Source organism: Schistocerca cancellata, chromosome 1 (genome assembly GCF_023864275.1).
Source record: "Schistocerca cancellata isolate TAMUIC-IGC-003103 chromosome 1, iqSchCanc2.1, whole genome shotgun sequence".
Taxonomy (NCBI): domain Eukaryota; kingdom Metazoa; phylum Arthropoda; class Insecta; order Orthoptera; family Acrididae; genus Schistocerca; species Schistocerca cancellata.
In genome coordinates, this window is record NC_064626.1 from 535265706 (window position 1) to 535288711 (window position 23006).

At 40.0% G+C, this 23006-nt stretch overlaps 1 protein-coding gene across 1 annotated transcript in view; it reads right to left on the minus strand.

The window, feature by feature from the left end:
* Nucleotides 1-10368: 10368 nt before the first annotated feature.
* The window catches only part of LOC126188424 (putative fatty acyl-CoA reductase CG5065), a 132037-nt gene continuing 119399 nt past the window's right edge, over nt 10369-23006 (minus strand). The window contains exon 9 of the mRNA XM_049930058.1: nt 10369-10733. Coding sequence (XP_049786015.1) covers nt 10610-10733 — 124 coding nt within the window. The 3' untranslated portion in view covers nt 10369-10609. The remainder of the gene's footprint in view (nt 10734-23006) is intronic.

Consider the following 23006-nt stretch of genomic DNA (forward strand, 5'->3'; position numbering starts at 1 on the left):
GAATCGAACTGTACGAAAAGAGATATTTTGAACTTTATAGGTGAAACAAGTAAAGTGTTATTTGGCACATTAGACGAGCAAGACGCATCATTTTTCAAAGCCAAGATAGATGTTCTAGAGGAACAACAGAAACAATTGTTAAGGCTATCCAAAGAACAAGTTACCATAGTAAGGGCATCAATTATGGGGTTTAACCAAATCATAAATGCAATAGCCGGCCGGAGTGGCCGAGCGGTTCTGGGCGCTCCAGTCTGGAACCGCGCGACCGCTACGGTCGCAGCTTCGAATCCTGCCTCGGGCATGGATGTGTGTGGTGTCTTTAGGTTAGTTAGGTTTAAGTAGTTCTAAGTTCTAGGGGACTTATGACCACAGCAGTTGAGTCCCATAGTGCTCAGAGCCATTTGAACCATAAATGCAATAACTAAAAACGAAGAGATTATCGAAAATGGAATACGTAAATTGAGCAAACATATGAAAGAGTTCGAGAATAGCACGGATAGGAAAATACAGTTAGCGTTAATTTTGGTAACAATTACGGAACAGTTGTTGCAGTTGACAACCATGTTCAATGAATTAGAAAGGGAATACGATCTGTTTATATCGGCAGTAGTAAACGCCCAGAAAGATTTGTTGGAACCACACTTGATAAATCCCATTCAAGTAGTAAAATATTTAGGGCTATTTAAAAATGAATTAAGAGACAAAAAGTTTCCGATCGAACTCACTGAAGACCATGGGTATCAGTTATTACACGTAATAGAACTAGATGTATTCTTAGCCGGCAATACCTTAAGTTATGTCTTAAATGTTCCTCTAGTGGATAGCAATGAGTACTCTGTATATAAAATATGGTCTTTACCTGCAGTATATGATAATAGTAAGAGGTTATTTACGTATATCATCCCGGAGAAAGAGTTTATCATGATCGGCAAAACAAAAAGACAGTACGCACAAATGGCAGGAGACCAACTAATACGTAAGACAATAACCGAAAAGCACCAGATATGTAAGCAGAACTTTGTATTAATGTCGACTTACGACCATGAGAGGTGTGAAGCCAGACTGCTTCAACCCATTACCAAGATACCGAAATGAAACTTACGGGCAGTTTAAAACTGAGTGCCGGACCGAGACTCGAACTCGGGACCTTTGCCTTTGGCGGGTAAGTGATCTACCATCTGAGCTACCCAAGTATGACTCACACCCCGTCCTCACAGCTTTAGTTCTGTCAGTACTTTGTCTCCTACCTTCCAAACTTCACAGACGCTCTCCTGCATACCTTGCAGAACTAGCACTCCTGGAAGAATGGATATTGTGGAGACATGGCTTAGCCACAGCCACAGCTAGCTCTGCAAGGTTCGCAGGAAAGCTTCTGTGTAGTTTGGAAGGTAGAAGACGGGGTACTGACAGAAGTAAAGCCGTGAGGACAGAGCTTGAGTCGTGCTTGAGCAGCTCAGATGGTACAGAACTTGCTCACGAAAGGCAAAGGTCCCGAGTTAGAGTCTCGTTTCGGCACACAGTTTTAATCTGCTAGGAAGTTTCATATCAGCGCACACTCCGCTGCAGAGTGAAAAGCTCATTCAAGATACCGAAAGACTGCAATCAGAAATGTACCATATTGAACGAAAGTATCTGGACGCAGATCCCAAACGAAGGAGGTTTAACGATCCTATGTGATGACCCGCCATCCTCAGATCTTATAATCAAAGGAACTGGAAAGTTAAGTTTTAAGAGTAAATGTAAGGGCTATGGTGCACAGATAATGTTACAGTCAGAAAGAATAATTGGTACTAACACTAGTGAAAAGGATATAGTCCCACCTTTAAGTATAGATGTTGATTACTGTATAGTAGACGAGGAGAAGCGGAAAGTACCAGACATACCAGTAATGTTACCATTAGAGCATATGGTACGTCACTTAGACGAGTTAAAAGTAGCCGGACATAAGATACACGAGCTGCAGGATGAAATCGAGTATCAACAGCGAACCACCTTTCAAGGTTGGTCAATGAGTACGTATTCCCTGTGGGGGTATAAAGGATCTGTAACACTAGTTATAATTATTATTGCCTGTTGTTTATGTATATACTGTAAGTACTGTCGTAAGTGCGGACAACAGTTGTGCACACTGAGTGGAAGGTGTTGTGCAAATATTTGTATAACGAACACTGTTAATAGTAGGAGCCCAAAACGGATGGTTATAAGACATACGCACACACGCGCATCCGAACCTGAACTGGATGCAGAAGACGAATTAACCACTATTAGTTTCAGAGACTCACCTAAAGCAAGGACAGAGAAGACACAGTCACCGACCTTGTCCATAATGTCAAGGGCACCCACCCCCATGGTGGAACTCCCAAGTATGCGAACAGATAAAAGATAATGTTAATTGTAAAAAATAAAAAGAATTATGTAAATGGAAAGAGTATGAAGGAAATGGTGTGAAAAAAATTAATGGTAATTATTGTCGTATGTAGAAGAGATGAATGTTGTAAAATCATATGGGTTCTACGTGTCATATCAAGGTTAATGTATTTCGATGGGTATATATATTGTAAATATGCATAAAGCTAATAAAAAAAGAGTAATGCTCCACTGGCACTAAAAGCAAGGCTTCAGAAATTTTATAACATCTGAGGATAGAGCTTATAAAATTTCCCCTGGGGGAGGGAGGTGTTGCCAATCTCAATCGGCGATGAGTACAAATTAAATGTATTAGGACTTATTCAGCGGGAGAGGCAGCTATTCGTACACTCTGGTACGGAAGCATTGCGACAGTATTTGTCGATGATACGGGCCAACGCCAACGAAGCGGCGCCAGGGATCAAATATCGTTACATGACTAGCTGGACGCTGTAGCTGAGGGCATAACAGGTTTCAAAGTAGCTTTCCTCACATCACATGATGATGGAAATATACCAAGCACGTGGTCAGCCTCCAGGGAGGAGGTACACAACATTCTAGAAGCCTTCCGTGATGCACGAAGGTAGTATAAATAAGCGGTCAGGAGGACCTTATAGGCAGTCGAGATCTGCTGAGTATAACGACGCATGCTCCGTGTCGTTCTACGGCAGAAGTGGGAACTTAGTACGATTCGCTAGCCTCAGCTCCGCAACAGCCAGAGAGATAGATTCCAGAGTAAGAGATTCAACTGACAGTAAGTAGTGCCAGTAGGGATTCTCAGTTATCAAACTATAAGGGCTCTTATGAATTCTACCCTGCAGCAGTAATCACACCTCACTGAGGTCCGTATAGTGCACCTTTGCATTAGCTTGCTCCTTCTAGCTGTCGGAGTTGCAGAAGCTGTCCGCGCCTACTACTGCTCTTCGAGAAGATGGACTGAGGTAAGATTCCTGAACCCAATTCGTGTCAATCTCACTCCCTATCGGGACACAACGAAAGGTTGTATTAACGAGTAAAGAAAATTCTTTGTGTATTTTGAGTGAAAGCAACTTATGTACGACATTTCTGGCGTGCGCGAAGTCATTCACATTGTGCTTCATTGACAGTAATGCGGTAAATGAAGCAATTTTGTACAGGTAAACACCGATGTGCTCTGTCGAAGAATAAGGGTCCACCCCTTCCCCACTGATTTATTCTAGTGACGCTAAAGCACTCAGAGAGTGTTTTTGCTGAGTCTGGCGAATGTGAAAAGGAGTCGAGTGTCAGAACATGGCTCTATAGTTTGATTGCTTACTAGGACGAGATTTCTTAGGAAGACACAGTGGTGCCTGACTATGCACACACAGAAATTAAAATTAAAAGAGAGTGCGTAGAGCTAAGGGAAGCCACTGGGTAAACAAAGTTATCTAAACTGGTGAAGGTAGTAAATATGACTACTGATACGGAGTGAGCCAGTTACGCATTAAACATTGGGCACATGAGAAATGCGGAGCAAATAGATAAAGGTGTTAAGTGGCAGGGAAGCCAAACAGCCCACAACATGGCCACAATACCGCAAGTGTACACGGCCAACCAAATTGAAAGTTATGTAGCGGCACTACCGTTTAGGATAGGAAAAGTCAGTTTTGGTTTACTATTTCTGAGCGTGAGAGTTACAGCCAGGTGCGGGCCTGTTTACAGTGAGTTACACTCACCAGCAGTTTGTAAGGTGTCAGGCAAATCCAACACCTTCCATGAAAACCCTGACATGATAAGCAATTCCAGTAGTATGTCACATAGATCCGAATAAATCGTGACATTAAATTAACCAAAGTAATACGAGTAACGAGTGAGCAAATGGAATACCACAGACTAACACAAGAATGCCTAAAAGCATGTCATACCTTCCCACCGTGAGACAGACGCAGTTCCGAGGGGAGAAACGAGAACAGAAGCCGAGAGCAGAACTGTGTTAAGGTAGAAGGCCATACGATAAGGGACGGACACCCACGTCGCCAGCTAACCGCTAGGACCACCCCCCAGCCCATGTTAAAACCTAGAGCCCTCCAGAAGAACAGTATAGATCTTACGATAACACTAAAAGGACCAAACCAGCTGCAAGTTTTAGCGTGAGACGTTTTCGCGTCTCTGTTACGTCAGGACCACCCCCCAGCCCATGTTAAAAGATAGAGCCCTCCAGAAGAACAATATAGATCTTACGATAACGCTAAAAGGACCACACCAGCTGCAAGTTTTAGCGTGAGACTTTTTCGCGTCTCTGTTACGTTGCAAACTTTAAAAACATTGCCCCACCACGAAAAGTATAACGTTTATCATTGGATAGACAGAATTTTTGTAGGCGGAGCTTAAAGTTAACATTGAGACCCTGATTGGTCAGATGAAAACACAGCCAGATAGTTTTTTTTTAAATCAACTTCAGTAAATTGAAGTAAGGAGAAGTTAGGGGAGAGTTGCTTCCGAGACGGCGAGGTGAGCGGAGTTGTGCTGCCCACCGCCCCCTGACGAACACCGACAAGGTAATGAACGCTTGTGATGCCGCATAACAGCGCATAAAGCTTCACTCAGAATTGCAGAAGTCTCATCAGTTACACCCTCTTTTTGCGTAATACTAGTGTCGATCGTCAATTAAAGCTCATGGTGTTCACATTTGCCACTTGAAGTAAAAATCTGAAATGCGATGATTTTTCTGTTATATAGTTATTGAGAAGCCACATCAGCCACTGTAATTTACGACAAGTTAGATAAGTAATTAAAGATAATTGAGGGTCACTGTAGACCATTTTGATAGTTTTCCCTCTTGTGAAACTTAATTTAAACCTAGATTATAGATGTGATATGGCATAGGTCATTCTTCGATCCATTGTAGAACTTGGAAACCCATTCAGGGAATATTAGTTCACATTTTTGTTGAACGCAGTTGGTTTTTATCATCCTGTATTAAAACATTTCCTTTTATCAATAGTGCGATTTATAAACAATGTTTTGTGAGTAGAATAAAATTTCTAATAGTAAACTTAACTGCTTTTTCGACGTTATTTTACCAGCTAACTAAAAATAGGAAAGCCTTGAACCCCTTCCACTAAATTTAGTTAGTATTAAGATTCTTTTACAGGGAGTGCAGTGGAGCTGACGCTGAAATCATTAAGTATTCGGTTATATCATCGCTAGTCTCACTCAACTCTTCTGAATTCTACATGTCATGTGTGGTCTGGCGTCTCCTTACCAGCAACAGGTCCCAGGTTCAAACTAGTCAATTCCCTAAAAAACACACTCAGAGCGTCGTTGCGCGAAAGTGGTAGGGAGACACGATATAGAACAACAGACACCATGCAGAATGTTAGAAGTTGAGAAGTAAAATAGAGGCCACAGGGTTGTAGAACCACACACAGCAGTTTGCATGGTGCAAGTCACAGGCAGAAGGGGCCTACTGGCCAATCTAAGTGTTATGAGTACGTGACGTGAAGTGGTGTGTTTAGCAAAACAGGGGTGCACAGCTGCATGCAAATAGGTGTCAGTTCATTAACAAAGCATTCAAGTGTGACAGCTCTTCTGGATGGCAGAAAGTGTCATACCACCGACTACACGCAGCACCAGATGGGGTGCCAGTGTTCCAGTCCACGGTGGGTTACTGTTTCGACTCTCTGAGGCTGACGCAGGGTCCATAGCCAGCCAGCGACGGGCCACTCCATGGCTTGCTACTGTGGGCAGTCGTCTTGATTCCCAACACACACTGGAGACATCCAGGGCGAGGGACGCATGTTCAGCTACCAGATATCAGGTTACATTGTCGCCGCATTCTTAGCCATGCTGGCAAGGCAGCAGGCCACGGGTCACCTTGCTTCGGGCAGTGGTGAGGTTGGAGAGGTGAAGGCCGCTGAGTCGGCTACCAGTGCATTCTGACGTTGGTGCAACTCCACAGCCATACAAGACCGACACACAGCGGGGCGATGCGTGGGTAACTGAGGAAGCCATTCCGTGCTTAGCTGTTTTGCAGACAGTGCAGTGGTGACCTCAGCATTGTGGGACCTGGTGACACAGTCCAAGGGGAATGCGGCACTGTAGCTGGAAACAATAAATCACTTGGGAAGCTTGGACGAGTCTTAATACGGTGCCTTCTACCCCTTCCTGCTACATTTGGTGTTGCTGTTACATTCGGTGGCAGAGGTTGCCACTACATTTGGAGTCAGAGTAGCTGACGTTGTCTGTACACACTAGCTAGTTCATAGGCAAAGTACTGATGCTAAGCTGTGTTCGCATCGACCCTCTATCCATAATTATGTTGTATAAATGGAGATGATGTTTTAACCACTGAAGATGCCTTTGGCACAAATGTTTTATGAATCTCCATTGCACGATGTGATTTTAGGGTATTTTACTTCTGATGAAGGTATATTTAGATATACCGAAACTGTGGTCAAGAATTTTAATAAATCTTTATCCTCAAACTTTTTTGGCTGTCATCATTCACTGTGAAGAATGAAATATATTACACAATCTGAGCACTTCTATATTAATAAAATGGAATATGAAATATAATTCAGTTGAATATTAGGTAGTAATACTGATTGTTTGCATGATTCAGGATCTTGTATGCAATGCAGAAGCGTGCTCAAAAGAAGGATACAAGGAAGTAAAACTGGAAATTAGGTTAAAACTTTACGATGCATATCATGCCTTGATGTACGACGAGCAGACAATTTACTTGATATAATTTGTGGAAATAGGCATGCCAGACAGACAAAAGAAAGGTACGACAGACGATACTTCACGGAATCACAAAGTCCAGTTAAAATAAGGGTGCCATAAAACATTGCTTGACATATTCTGTATCACCCTGCTATGAACACAGGTACTTCAGGTTAAACTAAAAGGTGGAGTGACCACTCATAAAGATGGTCAACGAAAACATTTCAGTAGGTCACACACCATATCAAATAGTGACAGGGCTCTGATTCGGGAACTCATTTCGAGGTTCCCAGAGCAGCTGAGCCGTTACAGCAAGAATGAAACTTCAAAAGAAGTCTAAACCCTGATATCAACCTCTGTACAATGTATCCATTATTTAGCGAATAGTTTCCTGATAAATCAATAAGCAAGTCATACTACAAATGCGTTTCAAACAGATTATAATTTGCGTTTCGGATCACCTAGGTCAAGTACTTGCAGCCAGTATGATTTGTTGTTCCACAAAATGATCGCAGCTTCTGATGAAATAGAATTGTACAACATGGAACTTGAGAATCAGTTGCATCATGCAAGACCAAGGATACAAAGCACTAAAAATGTCATGGAAATGGCTAAGAGGAATAACAGTATACAAGTAATATGTACTGATGTACAACAAGTTTTACTGTATCCTACATTGATGCATTGCACGGTATTCTAGGAGAGGCAGCTGTCGTCGTATAATTTCACGGTTCATGACTTTGGTACTGGATACATTACAGTAAAGTTGTGGGATGAATACACTGCAAGGAGAGGTTCAGCCGATATAGTTTCCTGTCCCCTTAAAATTGTGACTTCAATTACAAATCACTTGAAGAAGGTATGGAACGCAAATTGAATGTAAGGTCTGACCGCTGTGTTGGGCAGAGCAGTAACGGAACAGTTTTAGCACTTTATTTCTACCTGATCAGATGCAAGTACTTCACAAAAATAGGTCAAAAGTTTTTATGTTCAGTCTTAATTTCCCTTCCTTGTGTCCAGAATACTACATTGACTGAGAAAGTAAAGAAAGTGTTCAAAGTTATGGTTCCTTCAGAATTGTGGCTGAGGCCTTTTTCTATCATTCAAAACTGACCATTCAGGAGGTGATGATGGAACACTTCAAGGACACAGGACCCATTGCTTTGGTTTTCAAAAACCACCAGCTTTCAAAATTATTGATGTACTCTGGTTGAAGTTGTATAGTGACGTTTCTTTGAGGCATAAGTGTGCGCCGTAGTCACAACATGCTTCACCCATGGGAAAGGCATTATGCTGCAAAACATGGCTGTGAACATCAGGTAGAAAATTTTCCGTTGCCTTATGGTTTTCAGTTGCTCTACAGTGGGGCACCGAAACTTCATAAGGGCAAGAAAAGGGATTTATTGGGCATGATGAAATATATGAAACGAAAATATAAGCGTTTTTGCAAAACCTGTAGTGTGACAAAGAATTTAATATACCAGATTTGTGTTTCAACTTGATAACAAAGTCATGTTCTATTACTTTTTTAAGCTCAAAGTAATCATTTTACAATATATATGATTTTGTGTTTTGTTTCTTATTTACAACTTGTGGATTATAGACAACCTTATCATTACAGCAGAGTACAGAGTGATCTGGAATAATGCTGTATATCCATTACTTAACAGCCTTTTTCCATTTTAATACTAACTTATTTAAAAAAACTATGCTTAGCACAATTTTAAAAAGTACAACCAAGTTTTTTCAACACACTATATGCACAAACAATACATACCTGCTGTTACATTATTATATTGCAATAATTCTCTTGGGTATTTGTCGATTTCTAAAAACTGCAAAATGTGCCATACAGCATTATTCGTGCACAGGCTTCAATTGTCATAATAAGCATGCCTGTAAAATGTTCTTCTGTAGACAAAGGATAACTGAACGTATTGCACATTGGGGATAATGTATTGATAACTGACAGTATCAGTTTAAAGAACCAGTACTAAATGTTGTGGACAAGTCTCAGCTAAAAAGGAAGGTTTTTATTCAGTCAGAATACAATGTGGGTCTGTGAGGAATTGAGCAAACTGCGTTCAGAACAGGACCTAAGATCCCTTGTACTGGATAGGAAAAGCAAGAATGTGTGGTCCCATCAAAACTGGACCAGAAACGTGGTAGAGGTAAGATAAGCGACAAAAGCTGTTACAGCAGTACACAATGACAGTAAATTCACTGGTGTTAAGCGAGAGAAAAAGTTACTTATGAGGGAGAGAGAAACAGAGCAGGGGCCATGGTCAAGCTCGTGGTTGATACACTAGTATGAATGGGTAAGGGGGAGAAGGAAAGCTGTCAGCAGTAGTTGTTGATGAGAGGTGATAAACAGCTAAGAAGGGTCAGTACAGTCACTAAATAGCCTATTAGTTACAGCACCTTTTCACATAATACAAGATTCGGTACTATATTCTAAAACAATCTGTATCCTTTTACAACAATTCTAACAGTTAGCTATCACAGAACATTGAAGCTAAATGCAGTCCCAAGTATTCTCACCGACACTAAAATGCCTTGCACACACAACACTCAACACAAACAAACTGTGTTTCATGGCAGAGACTGTGCAACAGTATCACAACCTTTCTCACCATATGATACCCAAACTGCTATTTGTCACCTTCCAAATAAAATTTTACAATTTTTGGAATAGGAGCTGCCCATGGGGGTTGCAACCAAGTAATAAAGAAATTCAAGACAAATACCTGAAGTATTATTTGTATGTAGCAGAGACCTAGTGGTTGAAACAGGCTCCCACTCCAAGGACAGAGATTGGTAAAGTGTGATAACGTGAAACAGCTTGATGCATGGTTTCAAACCACATTAAAAATTCAGTCTTAAGCATTTGTCTGAGAGACTTTGAGAGCTTCTGTGCGGTTTACAAACTAGCAGATTGTGAAACATCCGTACTGAGGCTTAAGACCGACTTTAACATGGCATGCAATGATGAAACATAAGGAACTAAGTTGTTTCATTCATCAGGTGCACACATCCGCCTCATTATCTTTTTCGATGTCATAAACTGGCACTGTTTACTTCACAGTCGAATACTCAGTTCCTTGTACCACTTTTTAGTGGCTGGAATATTACTATTGTTAGATCTGCTAATCACAGTCAGCTACACACAAGTTGCTATAAGCCAACTTCCTCCCTAGTGTGAGAACTGTTGTGCATGTATGACACTGGCCTTCAATTAAAATGTTTGGGCAACAATAAATTGCAAGCTTTCACATATTAAGGATGTAAAACAGGTTGTACTGGAGCCATTAAGAATACATTACAATACAGATGGGCAAAATACAAGCATTACTTTTGTCATGAGTACACTTCACAATTATCAAAGTCTCAGCTGACAGACAATTTTCACCAAAACTTCATGGACATGTCGATGCTGGTAGCAACGGTGGGTATGAAAGCAGGTACCAGGCAGGAGACAGATGCTGGTGAGCTGACTGTCTAGTGGTTGTGGTTCATCTCACAGCCAGAGCAGGAATGTGATGACCAGCACCGAGCAAATGGCACCTACTACAATGTCGGTGCACAGCAGTAGCGGCACTGATGCAATGCACAGTGCCACCAACCAGAAGGTCACCTCCAACCTAAAAGATGATGATGATGATTAATAATAGTAACAAGAACAAAACAACAAGAATGACAATACTACTACTACTACTACTACTAATAATAATAATAATAATAATAAGAAAGTTAATTGGAAAAAGAAAACACTACATGGCAAGCACCTGTATCATCTAACACAGCCACACGTCGATCAAGTCGCATCCAACACATGGCTAAGAAAAGGCAATATATACAGTGAGACGGAGGGATTCATGATTGCAATACAGGATCAAACAATAAACACCAGATATTACAGCAAGCATATTATTAGAGATCCCAATACCACTACAGATAAATGCAGACTTTGCAAACAACAAATAGAAACAGTAGATCACATCACAAGTGGATGTACAATACTAGCAAATACAGAATACCCCAGAAGACATGACAATGTAGCAAAAATAATACATCAACAACTTGCCATACAACATAAACTAATAAAACAACACGTTCCCACATACAAGTATGCACCACAAAACGTACTGGAGAATGATGAATACAAATTATACTGGAACAGAACGATTATAACAGATAAAACAACACCACATAACAAACCTGACATCATACTCACCAATAAAAAGAAAAAATTAACACAACTAATCGAAATATCCATACCCAATACAACAAATATACAGAAGAAAACAGGAGAAAAAATTGAAAAATACATCCAACTGGCTGAGGAAGTCAAGGACATCTGGCATCAGGATAAATTTGACATTATACCAATTACACTATCAACTACAGGAGTCATACCACACAATATCCACCAGTACATCAACGCAATACAGCTACATCCAAACTTATATATACAACTACAGTAATCTGTAATTATTGATACATATTCAATTACCCAAAAGTTCCTAAATGCAATGTAACATATACCGTACAGTTAAAAGGAAGTCACGCTTGATCAAGGTCCGTGTCACTTTTATTTTTGACCAGACATTACATCTGAGAAAAGAAAGAATAATAATAATAATAATAATAATAATAATAATAATAGCTGAAAGTCCTAATGTAAAAACTGTAACACTGCATGCTAAGAGGCTGAAAAGGTGTATAAATTTTGCTGGATTTACTAATAGTTTGGTTCCATCAACTGTTGTATGTTTAACAGTCATGCTGAAACTAGAGCTGATGAATAATTGCTGGCAATAATGAGGGTAATCGTGACTACTAAGAAGTTTAAAATGTGATTCCAGCTGCTCTGGGCCCTTCAAGATCAACGTATGAGTTGGATAGTGGGTGGACCATCACCACTCCTGTCCAGTTATGAACTGGAGAAAGCTACACAGAGGTATAAAAGGCATTAAAAACTGGGTCCCTGTTCAGACCTCTGAGGATTAGATGTATGAAGAATGGTGTGAAAATAGAATACCAATCATTAATGATTATATAACACTCATGATATATGATTTCGAAATTGCAGCAGAGCACATTAACGTTCCAGAGATAATGGTAAAAAATGGGTTCATGGATATTCGTTAAAAAAAAGGGAAATAATGACAATTATTGTATAAACAAACATCAAATAAACATCATGTGCAGGGTTCTCAATAATCTCTGTAAATTTAAAAATGTTTGTAAATGAAAACAATCAAATGTATATGATAAGGAGATATTACCTGCAAGATCCGGCAAAATTTAAATCTTGTTTCAAACGATCTGTCATATTCAACAAGCACATTTGACATGTCCTATATTCTTGTAAAAAGAGATCTACAGATGAATAAAGCTACTACTACTGCTACTACTACTATCATAAAAATGTTCTTTCCGATGTGTTTTTCTGTCCAGTTGGCAAGGAAGACAAGTGGTATTTACCAATTATTGTTTTATTATTTGCAAAATAATCAATAAAAAGTATCACTTGGCGTCTCAGAAAACATTACCAATACATTCCTGCTGACAAAACCAATAGTGCCTTTAATTTCTTTTGTGCATCTAGATGGCGTCAACCCATGCAGCTAAAGGCTAGATCAGGGCCAGTGGCAGTCACAGCGTTGCTTATCTACTGCTCAAAGGTTGACAGTGCATCCGTTTCATGTAGGCAATGAGATAATTCTTTGACATAACCAATGAGAGGCAAGAACAGAGGCAATGTATATTCAGCAGCGCAATTGAAACCATCGTCTTGCTTACTGCTGTTCGGTGCTTTAGCGAGTGTAAAGAGAAATATTTTGTGATTATGACATCTAGTACTATAAATGGGCTGATTTAAGTGATTTAGTTCTGCACACTGACGTCGTACGTTGGTGCATGTCTCATGGATTAATTGCAGAGACCCGAAAATATATTAAATCTGGTGGTGAAATGACTACACAATCCATCTGCGCAAGCACACTGAGTAACTTGATCAACAACGTTTTTTTATGAAATTATGAGAGAAGGTAGGTGGATCAATGTTTATTCATAACAGAGTCGCACATTCAATATACTGATAAAAATGATCTACCTGCCATCTCCCATGATTCAATTGACCTTGATTTGCAGATACTAGCACAGTTTAAACAGCTAGAACAGGGGGTAATTATATTTATAATAATCATTTACAGCAATGTTTCACCCTTTCTTCTGAATGTATTGCTTGAGAACACGTCTGCCTGCTGCCCTCTCAGTGGCTACGTTATACAGGGTTATTACAAATGATTGAAGCGATTTCACAGCTCTACAATAACTTTATTATTTGAGATATTTTCAAAATGCTTTGCACACATGTACAAAAACTCAAAAAGTTTTTTTAGGCATTCACAAATGTTCGATATGTGCCCCTTTAGTGATTCGGCAGACATCAAGCCGATAATCAAGTTCCTCCCACACTCGGCGCAGCATGTCCCCATCAATGAGTTCGAAAGCATCGTTGATGCGAGCTCGCAATTCTGTCACGTTTCTTGATAGAGGAGGTTTAAACACTGAATCTTTCACATAACCCCACAGAAAGAAATCGCATGGGGTTAAGTCGGGAGAGCGTGGAGGCCATGACATGAATTGCTGATCATGATCTCCACCACGACCGATCCATCGGTTTTCCAATCTCCTGTTTAAGAAATGCCGAACATCATTATGGAAGTGCGGTGGAGCACCATCCTGTTGAAAGATGAAGTCGGCGCTGTCGGTCTCCCGTTGTGGCATGAGCCAATTTTCCGCGGGCTACGCGTGAAACTTGCCCGCACGCGTTCAACCGTTCCTTCGCTCACTGCAGGCCGACTCGTTGATTTCCCCTTACAGAGGCATCCAGAAGCTTTAAACTGCGCATACCATCGCCGAATGGAGTTAGCAGTTGGTGGATCTTTGTTGAACTTCGTCCTGAAGTGTCGTTGCACTGTTATGACTGACTGAGTGCATTTCAAGCACGACATACGCTTTCTCGGCTCCTGTCGCCATTTTGTCTCACTGCGCTCTCGAGCGCTCTGACGGCAGAAACATGAAGTGCGGCTTTAGCCGAACAAAACTTTATGAGTTTTTCTACGTATCTGTAGTGTGTCGTGACCATATGTCAATGAATGGAGCTACAGTGAATTTATGAAATCGCTTCAATCATTTGTAATAGCCCTGTATAAGTAGCTGACATAGCTTCTTTCGCTCCCATTATACCTCGTGGCGAGTCCTGGCAACATTGCTCCACTAAACACGTAAGTACGCCATTGGCCCTATTCTAGACTGTTACGGTCATTGCTATAAGAGTTGTTTCCTTTATTCGAAGAAGTTTTGGATCAACAGTTTGTCCAGAGTAACCAATAAGCATACAAAACATATTTTAGTCTTCTTAAAACTATTTAAACACGGCCGTGAAACTGGTTTTTACAATAAATGCAGCACCAATCTTTCACAAAGCTTTCTCATACTTTAGTGTTAATATAAAATGTACTGTACGTCTTTAGTAATCATCTGTTCAAAACTAAATTGTGCATTTTATTCAGCAGCCGCAGTTTTGCAGTATTCCTGAATTGTCAGTAAGCGAACAGCAGACACGACTGGTTTTACTTGCTCATTCCATAACAGCTGAGAATGGAGCTGCCCCCTAATAAACTATACCCAACTTAGCAGGAATTTCCGTTGGTGAGAACAAACAAAAAGGAAGCAATTTTATGGTAGTATGGAGTTTCAGTTTATCCTCTTGAAGGAAAAGATAAGACAACAGGCTCTGTAGATAACGCACTGGTCCTAACCCGTGACGTGCTCAATTTGTAGCCCCGATAACAGCCTCCTACCTGTGAACTGGGCAAATGTTGAAATGTATTTTTCCATTTTAGATGTGCCCAATGTTAATCTTGCACAAGTGTGTTAATGCATGGATATAGCTTTAAAACTTTTAAAAATTAAATTGCAGCAGTGAAAGATTTATTAAAAATAATGTAAAATCATAATGAGTTTATAGTAATTTAGTAATTTTGCACTTATTATTAAAAATTAAATAAAATAAATTCACAATTATTATTATAATAAACAGAAAATATGACAGGCCTATTTATTGTAGAAAAACTAGACAAGCCTTTACAGCCTGTAAATGGCCCACTTACTGCCTCTACTGCCTTCATAAACAAAGCTAGCGGTAGTTCAGGTTACGACGAATTTACACTAAATTAGAAAATTATCTGTACCTGCATAGTAGAACCAAATTTGTGTAGATCATGTGAAATATACACGAAGAAGTACAAAATGAATGACAGGTATTAGATTTACAGGAAACAATATCTGGTAGACACTATTTATTATTGGGGATGGCTGCTGTAATAAAGCTGCACTGCCAGATGGGAGGAATCATCGTTGAAGTAACTTTCTCATTCAGTGTCCAACTGCTGCTCAAAATGTGAATGAAAGACTATAGACTAGCTTGCATATAGATATCAGATGATGGGGAGACGTCAAGTACCAAGACCTAGTGTGCAATACGACATGACAGCTGCTGTATTCTATTTTGTGCATCACGCAGCCAGCAGTAGCCACCAATCCTCCAAAGCTATAGGTCGTTCTACAGTCACTTGGCGACCTTCTCTGGGACCATACCAAATGCCAGTGCTGCGTCTGCTATGATCTCAGTTACCTGAGATGTCCACAAGATCTGACACAGTATCAGAGAATGCTTGGTATGTGCTGCCACTAACAAAAATGGAACATTGAGGGCAATTGCAGTAGGAGACATTGCAGCGGCATGTTTGCCACAGTCAGTGAGGACCCTAAGATCAACAACTATTGTCAAAAAGACTGCAATGAAGGGCATTTGTACCCCTGGCGTGCCTTCTCCTGCTGCAACCGCATCCATCTCCAGGAGAGAATCACTCACCCACTCCAAATCATCCCGACATCCCATCATAGTAGCATTTGATTCAACTGGAGTGCAATTATTGCTGGAAGATGTCAAAACTGCTATACTGCTCTGTTTCACATCATTTTGTGTACAAGGTGGCATTGCTGAAGCTATCAGGTGTCATTATTTCATGAGTTACCTACTTTTTAAAAGCATTCCATCTAGAACACAGTGTAGAGGTAGCGTCTGCCACTCGTTATCGAAATCCTGTGGCTCCTTTGTACAATCCAAGCCACTGCTTAAATTCTGAATAAAACTTCCAGCAATGGTTGTCAGAGACTTCTAGTCTAAGCAGTCATCCTCAATCTGCACAAAGCTTTGTTAAATGTTCAAATGTGTGTGAAATCTTATGGGACTTAACTGCTAAGGTCATCAGTCCCTAAGCTTACACACTACTTAACCTAAATTATCCTAAGGACAAATACACACACCCATGCCCGAGGGAGGACTCGAACCTCCGCCGGGACCAGCCGCACAGAAAGCCTTGTCAAGGAGGCAGACAAGTGTATGGAGATCCGGGGCACCGTCTTGTGCTTGGTTTGAGATGTTGTTGTTGTTGTGGTCTTCAGTCCTGAGACTGGTTTGAAACAGCTCTCCATGCTACTCTATCCTGTGCAAGCTTCTTCATCTCCCAGTACTTACTGCAACCTACATCCTTCTGAATCTGCTTAGTGTATTCATCTCTTGGTCTCCCTCTACGATTTTTACCTTCTACGCTGCCCTCCAATGTTAAATTTGTGATCCCTTGATGACTCAGAACATGTCCTACTAACCGGTCCTATCTTCTAGTCAAGTTGTCCCACAAACTCCTCCCCAATCCTATTCAATACCTCCTCATTAGTTATGTGATCTACCCACCTTATCTTCAGCATTCTTCTGTAGCACAACATTTCGAAAGCTTCTATTCTCTTCTTGTCCAAACTACTGTCCCTAAAAGGTGGAAGTATCAGCAATGATGAACAACATGAGGTCGCAGAAGGCATTGTAAACTACTGAGTTAAAGACCATGTTTATCCATAGGATATATGGTCTGTAACAGAAAAAGTTGTCACCAAATCCTGTCCATCGGCAAAATATTCTGGGTTAGTCCCCCTGTCAGCTCTCCAATATGGAACTGTCAGGAGGGAGGTAACCATGACAAAAAGACTGAATAGTCAAAAGAACGTTACACTGTCGCTGCTGCAGTGTGATATGTTAGAAATTTAAATATGCTAGGGAAACTGCATGACAGTGAAATATGGACTACGGAGAAACAGGAATGGTAGAGAACCAAAGCATTTCAGATGTGGTGCTACAGACGAATGTTAAAAATTAGGTGGACTGATAAGGTGCGGAATGAGCTGGTTCTGCGCAGAATCATAGAGGAAAGGAATACGTGGAAAACACTGACAAGGAGAAGAGACAGATTGATAAAACATCAAGGAATGACTTCCATGGTACTAGAGGGAGCTGTAGAGGGCAAAACTGTAGAGACAGACAGAGATTGAAATAATCCAGCAAATAATTGAGGACGTAGGTTGCAAGTTCTACTCTAAGCTGAAGAGGTTGGCACTGGAGAGGAATTCGTGGCGGGCCGCATCAAACCAGTCACAACACAAAAGAAAAAGGAAATTGGAAAAAAGTGAAAAAGGAATTTCGAAGGCTCACTGTAGATAAAATGGAGCTCATGAAGGTGAGATGGAAATAAGATAGGGATTTGTGGGAAGACGAATACTGGGCAATATTAAAAACAGCAGAGAATAGTATAACTGACATAGGACTTAGTGAATGTGAAGCTAGGGCAGAGAGTGAGCTACTTTGAAAAATTCAATGATAGGGTTATTCTTTCCAGAACTGAAAGGAAACCAACAGCAACAACAATAAGCCAAATAAGGTAACAATGTCTCAAGGAAAAGATGAATGGAAAGAGAAAGTTTATAAGGATATTTAACAGGTGATCCAGAACGTAAAGGGAGATGATAATCTGATAATTATGGACGATTAGAAAGTGGTCATATGGGAAGAAATAAAAGTGAATACACTGTTCAATACCACAAGAGAAGGAGTTATACTTCAAAAAGGCCCAGAACCTTGTGAAGACAACAAAAAATTTACAGTGCTATTGAAAGAATGCAGTACATACAAGAAGTCAAATCAGGAACATAGTGTTATGAAACCAGCTTCTGTTTAGGAGAAAACGAAAACCAATGTGGAAGACTATCACCCACGAAGGATTGATAAACGTGTAGTGCTCGAAGTGGCTTGGCAGCGAACCAGATTGCTGGGCATTTTGCCATGCTAAGCGAGAACTGAAAAATGACGCTCCCAGTTTTTTTTACTACCATCGGTCTTTCCGATATCCCTCTCCCTCTCCCCCTCCACATTCACCAACATCCAACGGCATAACAATGAGAATCTGCTATACACTAAACTAAAGTGATCTGACGTCATTTTCTGGGGACAGTCCTCAATTTTCATGCTTTGTCCTCAGTTCCTTTAAAACTGATTGAGGACAACAAAAGTATTCAGTTTCTTATTTTTTACCTCATTCTTGAAATTTCCCTAAATAACTGTAATAGGAAGAATGTGCTGTACATTTTAATCTAGAACTCAACTGAAAATATTGTTGTTGTTGTGATCTTCATTCCTGAGACTGGTTTGATGCAGCTCTCCATGCTACTCTATCCTGTGCAAGCTTCTTCATCTTCCCATACTTACTGCAACCTACGTCCTTCTGAATCTGCTTAGTGTATTCATCTCTTGGTCTCCCTCTACGATTTTTACCCTCCACGCTGCCCTCCAATGCTAAATTTGTGATCCCTTGATGCCTGAAAATATTACTGCAGTCGAATTCGCCGTCAATTACTTATTTTATTCAGTTGAAAGAAAATCGTTTAATAAAGATGAAGAACTTTTATCTGGTGTGAATTAACATTTCGTTGAATTTAGAAATTATGCTACACCGGATAACCGTGGTGTTATTTAATTTCTCTTTTCAATGAAATATTTTTGGAATGAGGAATTTTTGGAATGAGGAATTTTCGTCACAGTAGGTACATACTTATTAAGTAACTGTTCCATATGCTTCTGAAAACAGTTCGATTTTTTCCTCTTTTTCATTTTTTCTCCTCATTTGCTCAATTTTTCACCCCGTTTGATTTGAAATTAATTTTTACCTCCCTTTGCAGCTGCTAAGATTTAGCCGCCCTCGGTGGCCACCTAGTCTTGCCTAACAGTAGAAACGGCCCCGCAGCGATCCAAGGTCGTGTTACCGGAAGCCCCTGCATGAATTTCACCCCTCTGCCACAATTGCCCACCTTCATCTGTGATGGATTGTTTTATTACGGTGGCTTGTGATGTCATTCCTATGGCAGAAAATATGTGTGTTATACAGCAAATGAAAATTTCTATAATTTCGAATGACGCTGAAGCTTAATCTTCGGTGGATCACAGTCTTCAGTATGTTTCTATTTGTACAGATGCAAATCATTTTTATAACATACTGACTGAACTGGGTTGACATCAGGACAGAACACCTTAACATACAGGAACTAAAATCACTGAAAGCACGTCCAAATCAAAATTAAACGGGATGTGATTCATATTTGCATCAAAATAATGCATTTTATGAACAAGGTTAGAATTTAGATTTGGATTTTTCCGAGTGAAAATTTATCTTGAATTTTAGCGATTTAGTTATATTAACTAATGAATATAAATTAGAATATTGCCTCTTTGGTAAAACAAATTACAGGTACCTGTATCGAGGACTTTTGAACGTATACATTGACTGTAATGCTTTACTTGCTTTTGAAAGAAACTGCCTAAAAGTAAGCTGAAAAGTGCACGCATATCAGGCTTTGGAACATCGGGTTTGTGGCAGACTGGGCCATGTAACCTAATATGTCACTACGAATAAGAGGTGCTTCTGTCTTCTAATAAATGTTAATAACGCTGGGGCTAATTTCTAAAAACAAAACGTAAACTTGAACCACTTGAAGAAAGCTGGTAAACTTATAATTTATGAGATCGATACGGAAAGAAACGGATAATTTCAAGCAATTTTATACATAGTTTGAAGGATATTAAGTTTCATTGGAAATAACTTCAGTTATTGCAGATTTTTTCGGTATGTTTCACCAAGGGCCTCCTTCTGAAACAATCAGCTAGGAACAAACAAATCGATCTTTGATATACAATGAGTGGAGAATTCACTTCGCTACGTTTACATGCGACACATCTTCCGGAAGACGAAAACCGAATTTCGGAAACCGTTTTTCACTGTCGTGTTTACATGTTAAGGTCAGAAGCGGATGTGCAAGCCCATTTAAATATGGTGTCTGGAAAGTAGCTGATGCACTTTCTGATTCAGTTAACACAATCGTTATGTCTCTTCACTTAAATATTATAGGTACACAGTTTCATACTCACTCTAATATTTATGCTTCTCCTTCGCTGATAATAAGTCCATATTAACTTAATATTCTGAGAACAAGACGTAACTTGACGAACCTAACACGCTTCAGAACCAGTTGCGTTTACATGGGAGCGAAAATCGATTGTGGGATTGGAAAGGCGGCAACTAGATGCGGATTTCTACATTTTGAAATGTTTACATGACCAACATGAAGCGCTATTGGGAAATCGGTTAACGAAATTCGGTTTTGGGAGCCCCATGTAAACAGGGTGACTTTCTTACTGCTTTGAGCGCTAATGTCCCTCTAGCTTTGAGCCTATAACCACTCTGGCGGCAATGAGTGTTAAAACTGTGATAATTCACAGTACCACAATCTAACGTATACAGTCGCGACATTCACTGCTGTGAAAATTGTTACCAACTGACATTTTGGTGTGACACAATCGCCCCAAGCGGCGAGAAAGCAGCTGTAAAACGAAACTTTTTACTCATTTTTCTAGTTAATCAGCGAAACAGTTACTAAATTGTTGCGTTCTAAGCGTTATTAAATTATCAAGAGATAAGGATGACCATGAAATACATGTGAGTACGTCCGAAAATCCTTTATTCATTGACATTAGGTACAAGTTAATAATGATGGAATGCTTTCGAATGTATGTATAATTGCAGCGTAATCCTCTAAAAACAAGTAAATATGAACACATATTTCATGTGTGAGAAGAATGTATTTCTTTTGTTTTCTATTATTATGACAGGCACTGTCCTTGACATGTAACTCCTTTGTTGGGAGCCTAATGTTTCGCTCAATCTTATACTTCACTCCACTTTCTGATAAATAAATATTTTTGTTAACGTAATTATTTTTGTTTCCAAAGTCAATATGTTGAAGATTCTTGTCGTCTGTGGCACAGTGCAGCAACAGTTGTGGAACTGGTTTCTTCTGTGTTTGGAAACAGTTTTATTGCTTTTGTTATTTTATTATCACATCTGTGTGGTTTTTCTTTTATCTAGGTGATAGATCACCTGCTACATTGAATCATGTAGGTATTGCATTCCATATACGTTACCTATGTTCCACATCCACTGCTTGAAGAAAGCTTCACGTTTTTGAATATATGTACAGCGCCTTTCTGCTAAAGGTCAGGTCTTTTGCTGTTTACTGGCAATTTTTTTGTTCTTAAAGGACACGACATTCTCCAGAAAATATTTGTAGGTTACAAGAAAATTGTAAATAAATTGTTTTGTATTGTAGCGGTTCACATTTCCTAGGGCCGTTAGCAAACCCAAAACAAGTCAAACGTGGTGTCTTGTTTGTTGTTGTTGCTGCAATTTATTGCGCTACAGAGACTCCCGTTTGTAAAAACCATTCTACAGAACAATATAAACAATTACGATTCGCTTCCGCTTTCAGAATATCTGACCGAACTCAGCAGTATAACTTCCTGGCCGCTTGGCGCGCTGCAATCGGAGTGGGTAACGAAAGGGAGGCGGAGTGACGCGACTAGTTTACACGATACTAGGTTGCAGGCAATTGCGCTACCGGCTACTCCGCATGCGCGCCGCGCGTTTGCGCATCTCGTTGGTGAAACTAAACACTTTCGGCGTGTTCCAACTTTGGCGACACTAGTTGCATGAGTTTTTGAGGTTATGTGTGTTCGTAGAGTGTAGACAAACTGAAATATGAAGTGGGGAAGGGAGAATAATGTTCGCTTTAAGGATATCTATGCTTTGCATTGTTGTTTGTGGGATTTCAGTGATGTTGATTACAAAAATAAGCAACATATTGCTGCCACTGAGACCGTCATGTGCGATTATAACATAGATAGTTTGACAATATTTGAGCTGACAGGCAAAATGTATTGAGTTAGGAGCACATATACAACTGAATTAAGAAAACGACAAGCAAGTGTAATTCTAGGTGTGGCCATGCTCTTGTCTACAAGATTGAAATCCCATCATTCGATTTGCCCAACTCTTTGTTAAGCAATATTGTTGACAGGAGGGAAGGCTACACATTTTCATGAAGCTGCATTCTTTATTCAATATTCATCTATTTAAAACGTCGCTGCAGTGCTCCCCATTCACATATGTTAGAATTTTGAAATATTGCCACTGTTCTGATCTATCTTCAAGAGTGTAGTTTGCAAACCATTCTCTTCGTAATGCGCCCTGCTGCGAATAATTATTGCTGTTAATGCTAATAATTGTTGGTGTTAATGAAAAAGCGTCATCGCCAACTTAAACCACATCTTATAGCATGCCAAGTGTTCTTGATTGTAATGCAAGCAGTATGATATGTAATTTCAACTCTGGCGACAGTGCTTCATGCATTACAGAGGGGCCTACCTTTATTCCTTATCGCATAATTAACTATATTTAGAAGAACCGTGAACAGTTCTGGTGACATTCTAAGATAATTAAAAGAACTTCTTGGATCTTCTGTTATAAATTATTTCAGCAAGGTTGCTGAGCAACCGAGCTGACGTCTTTTCTTCATCCAGTCACGAATTGAAATAAGTTTCTTATGCTGCGATTCCACGCAACAAG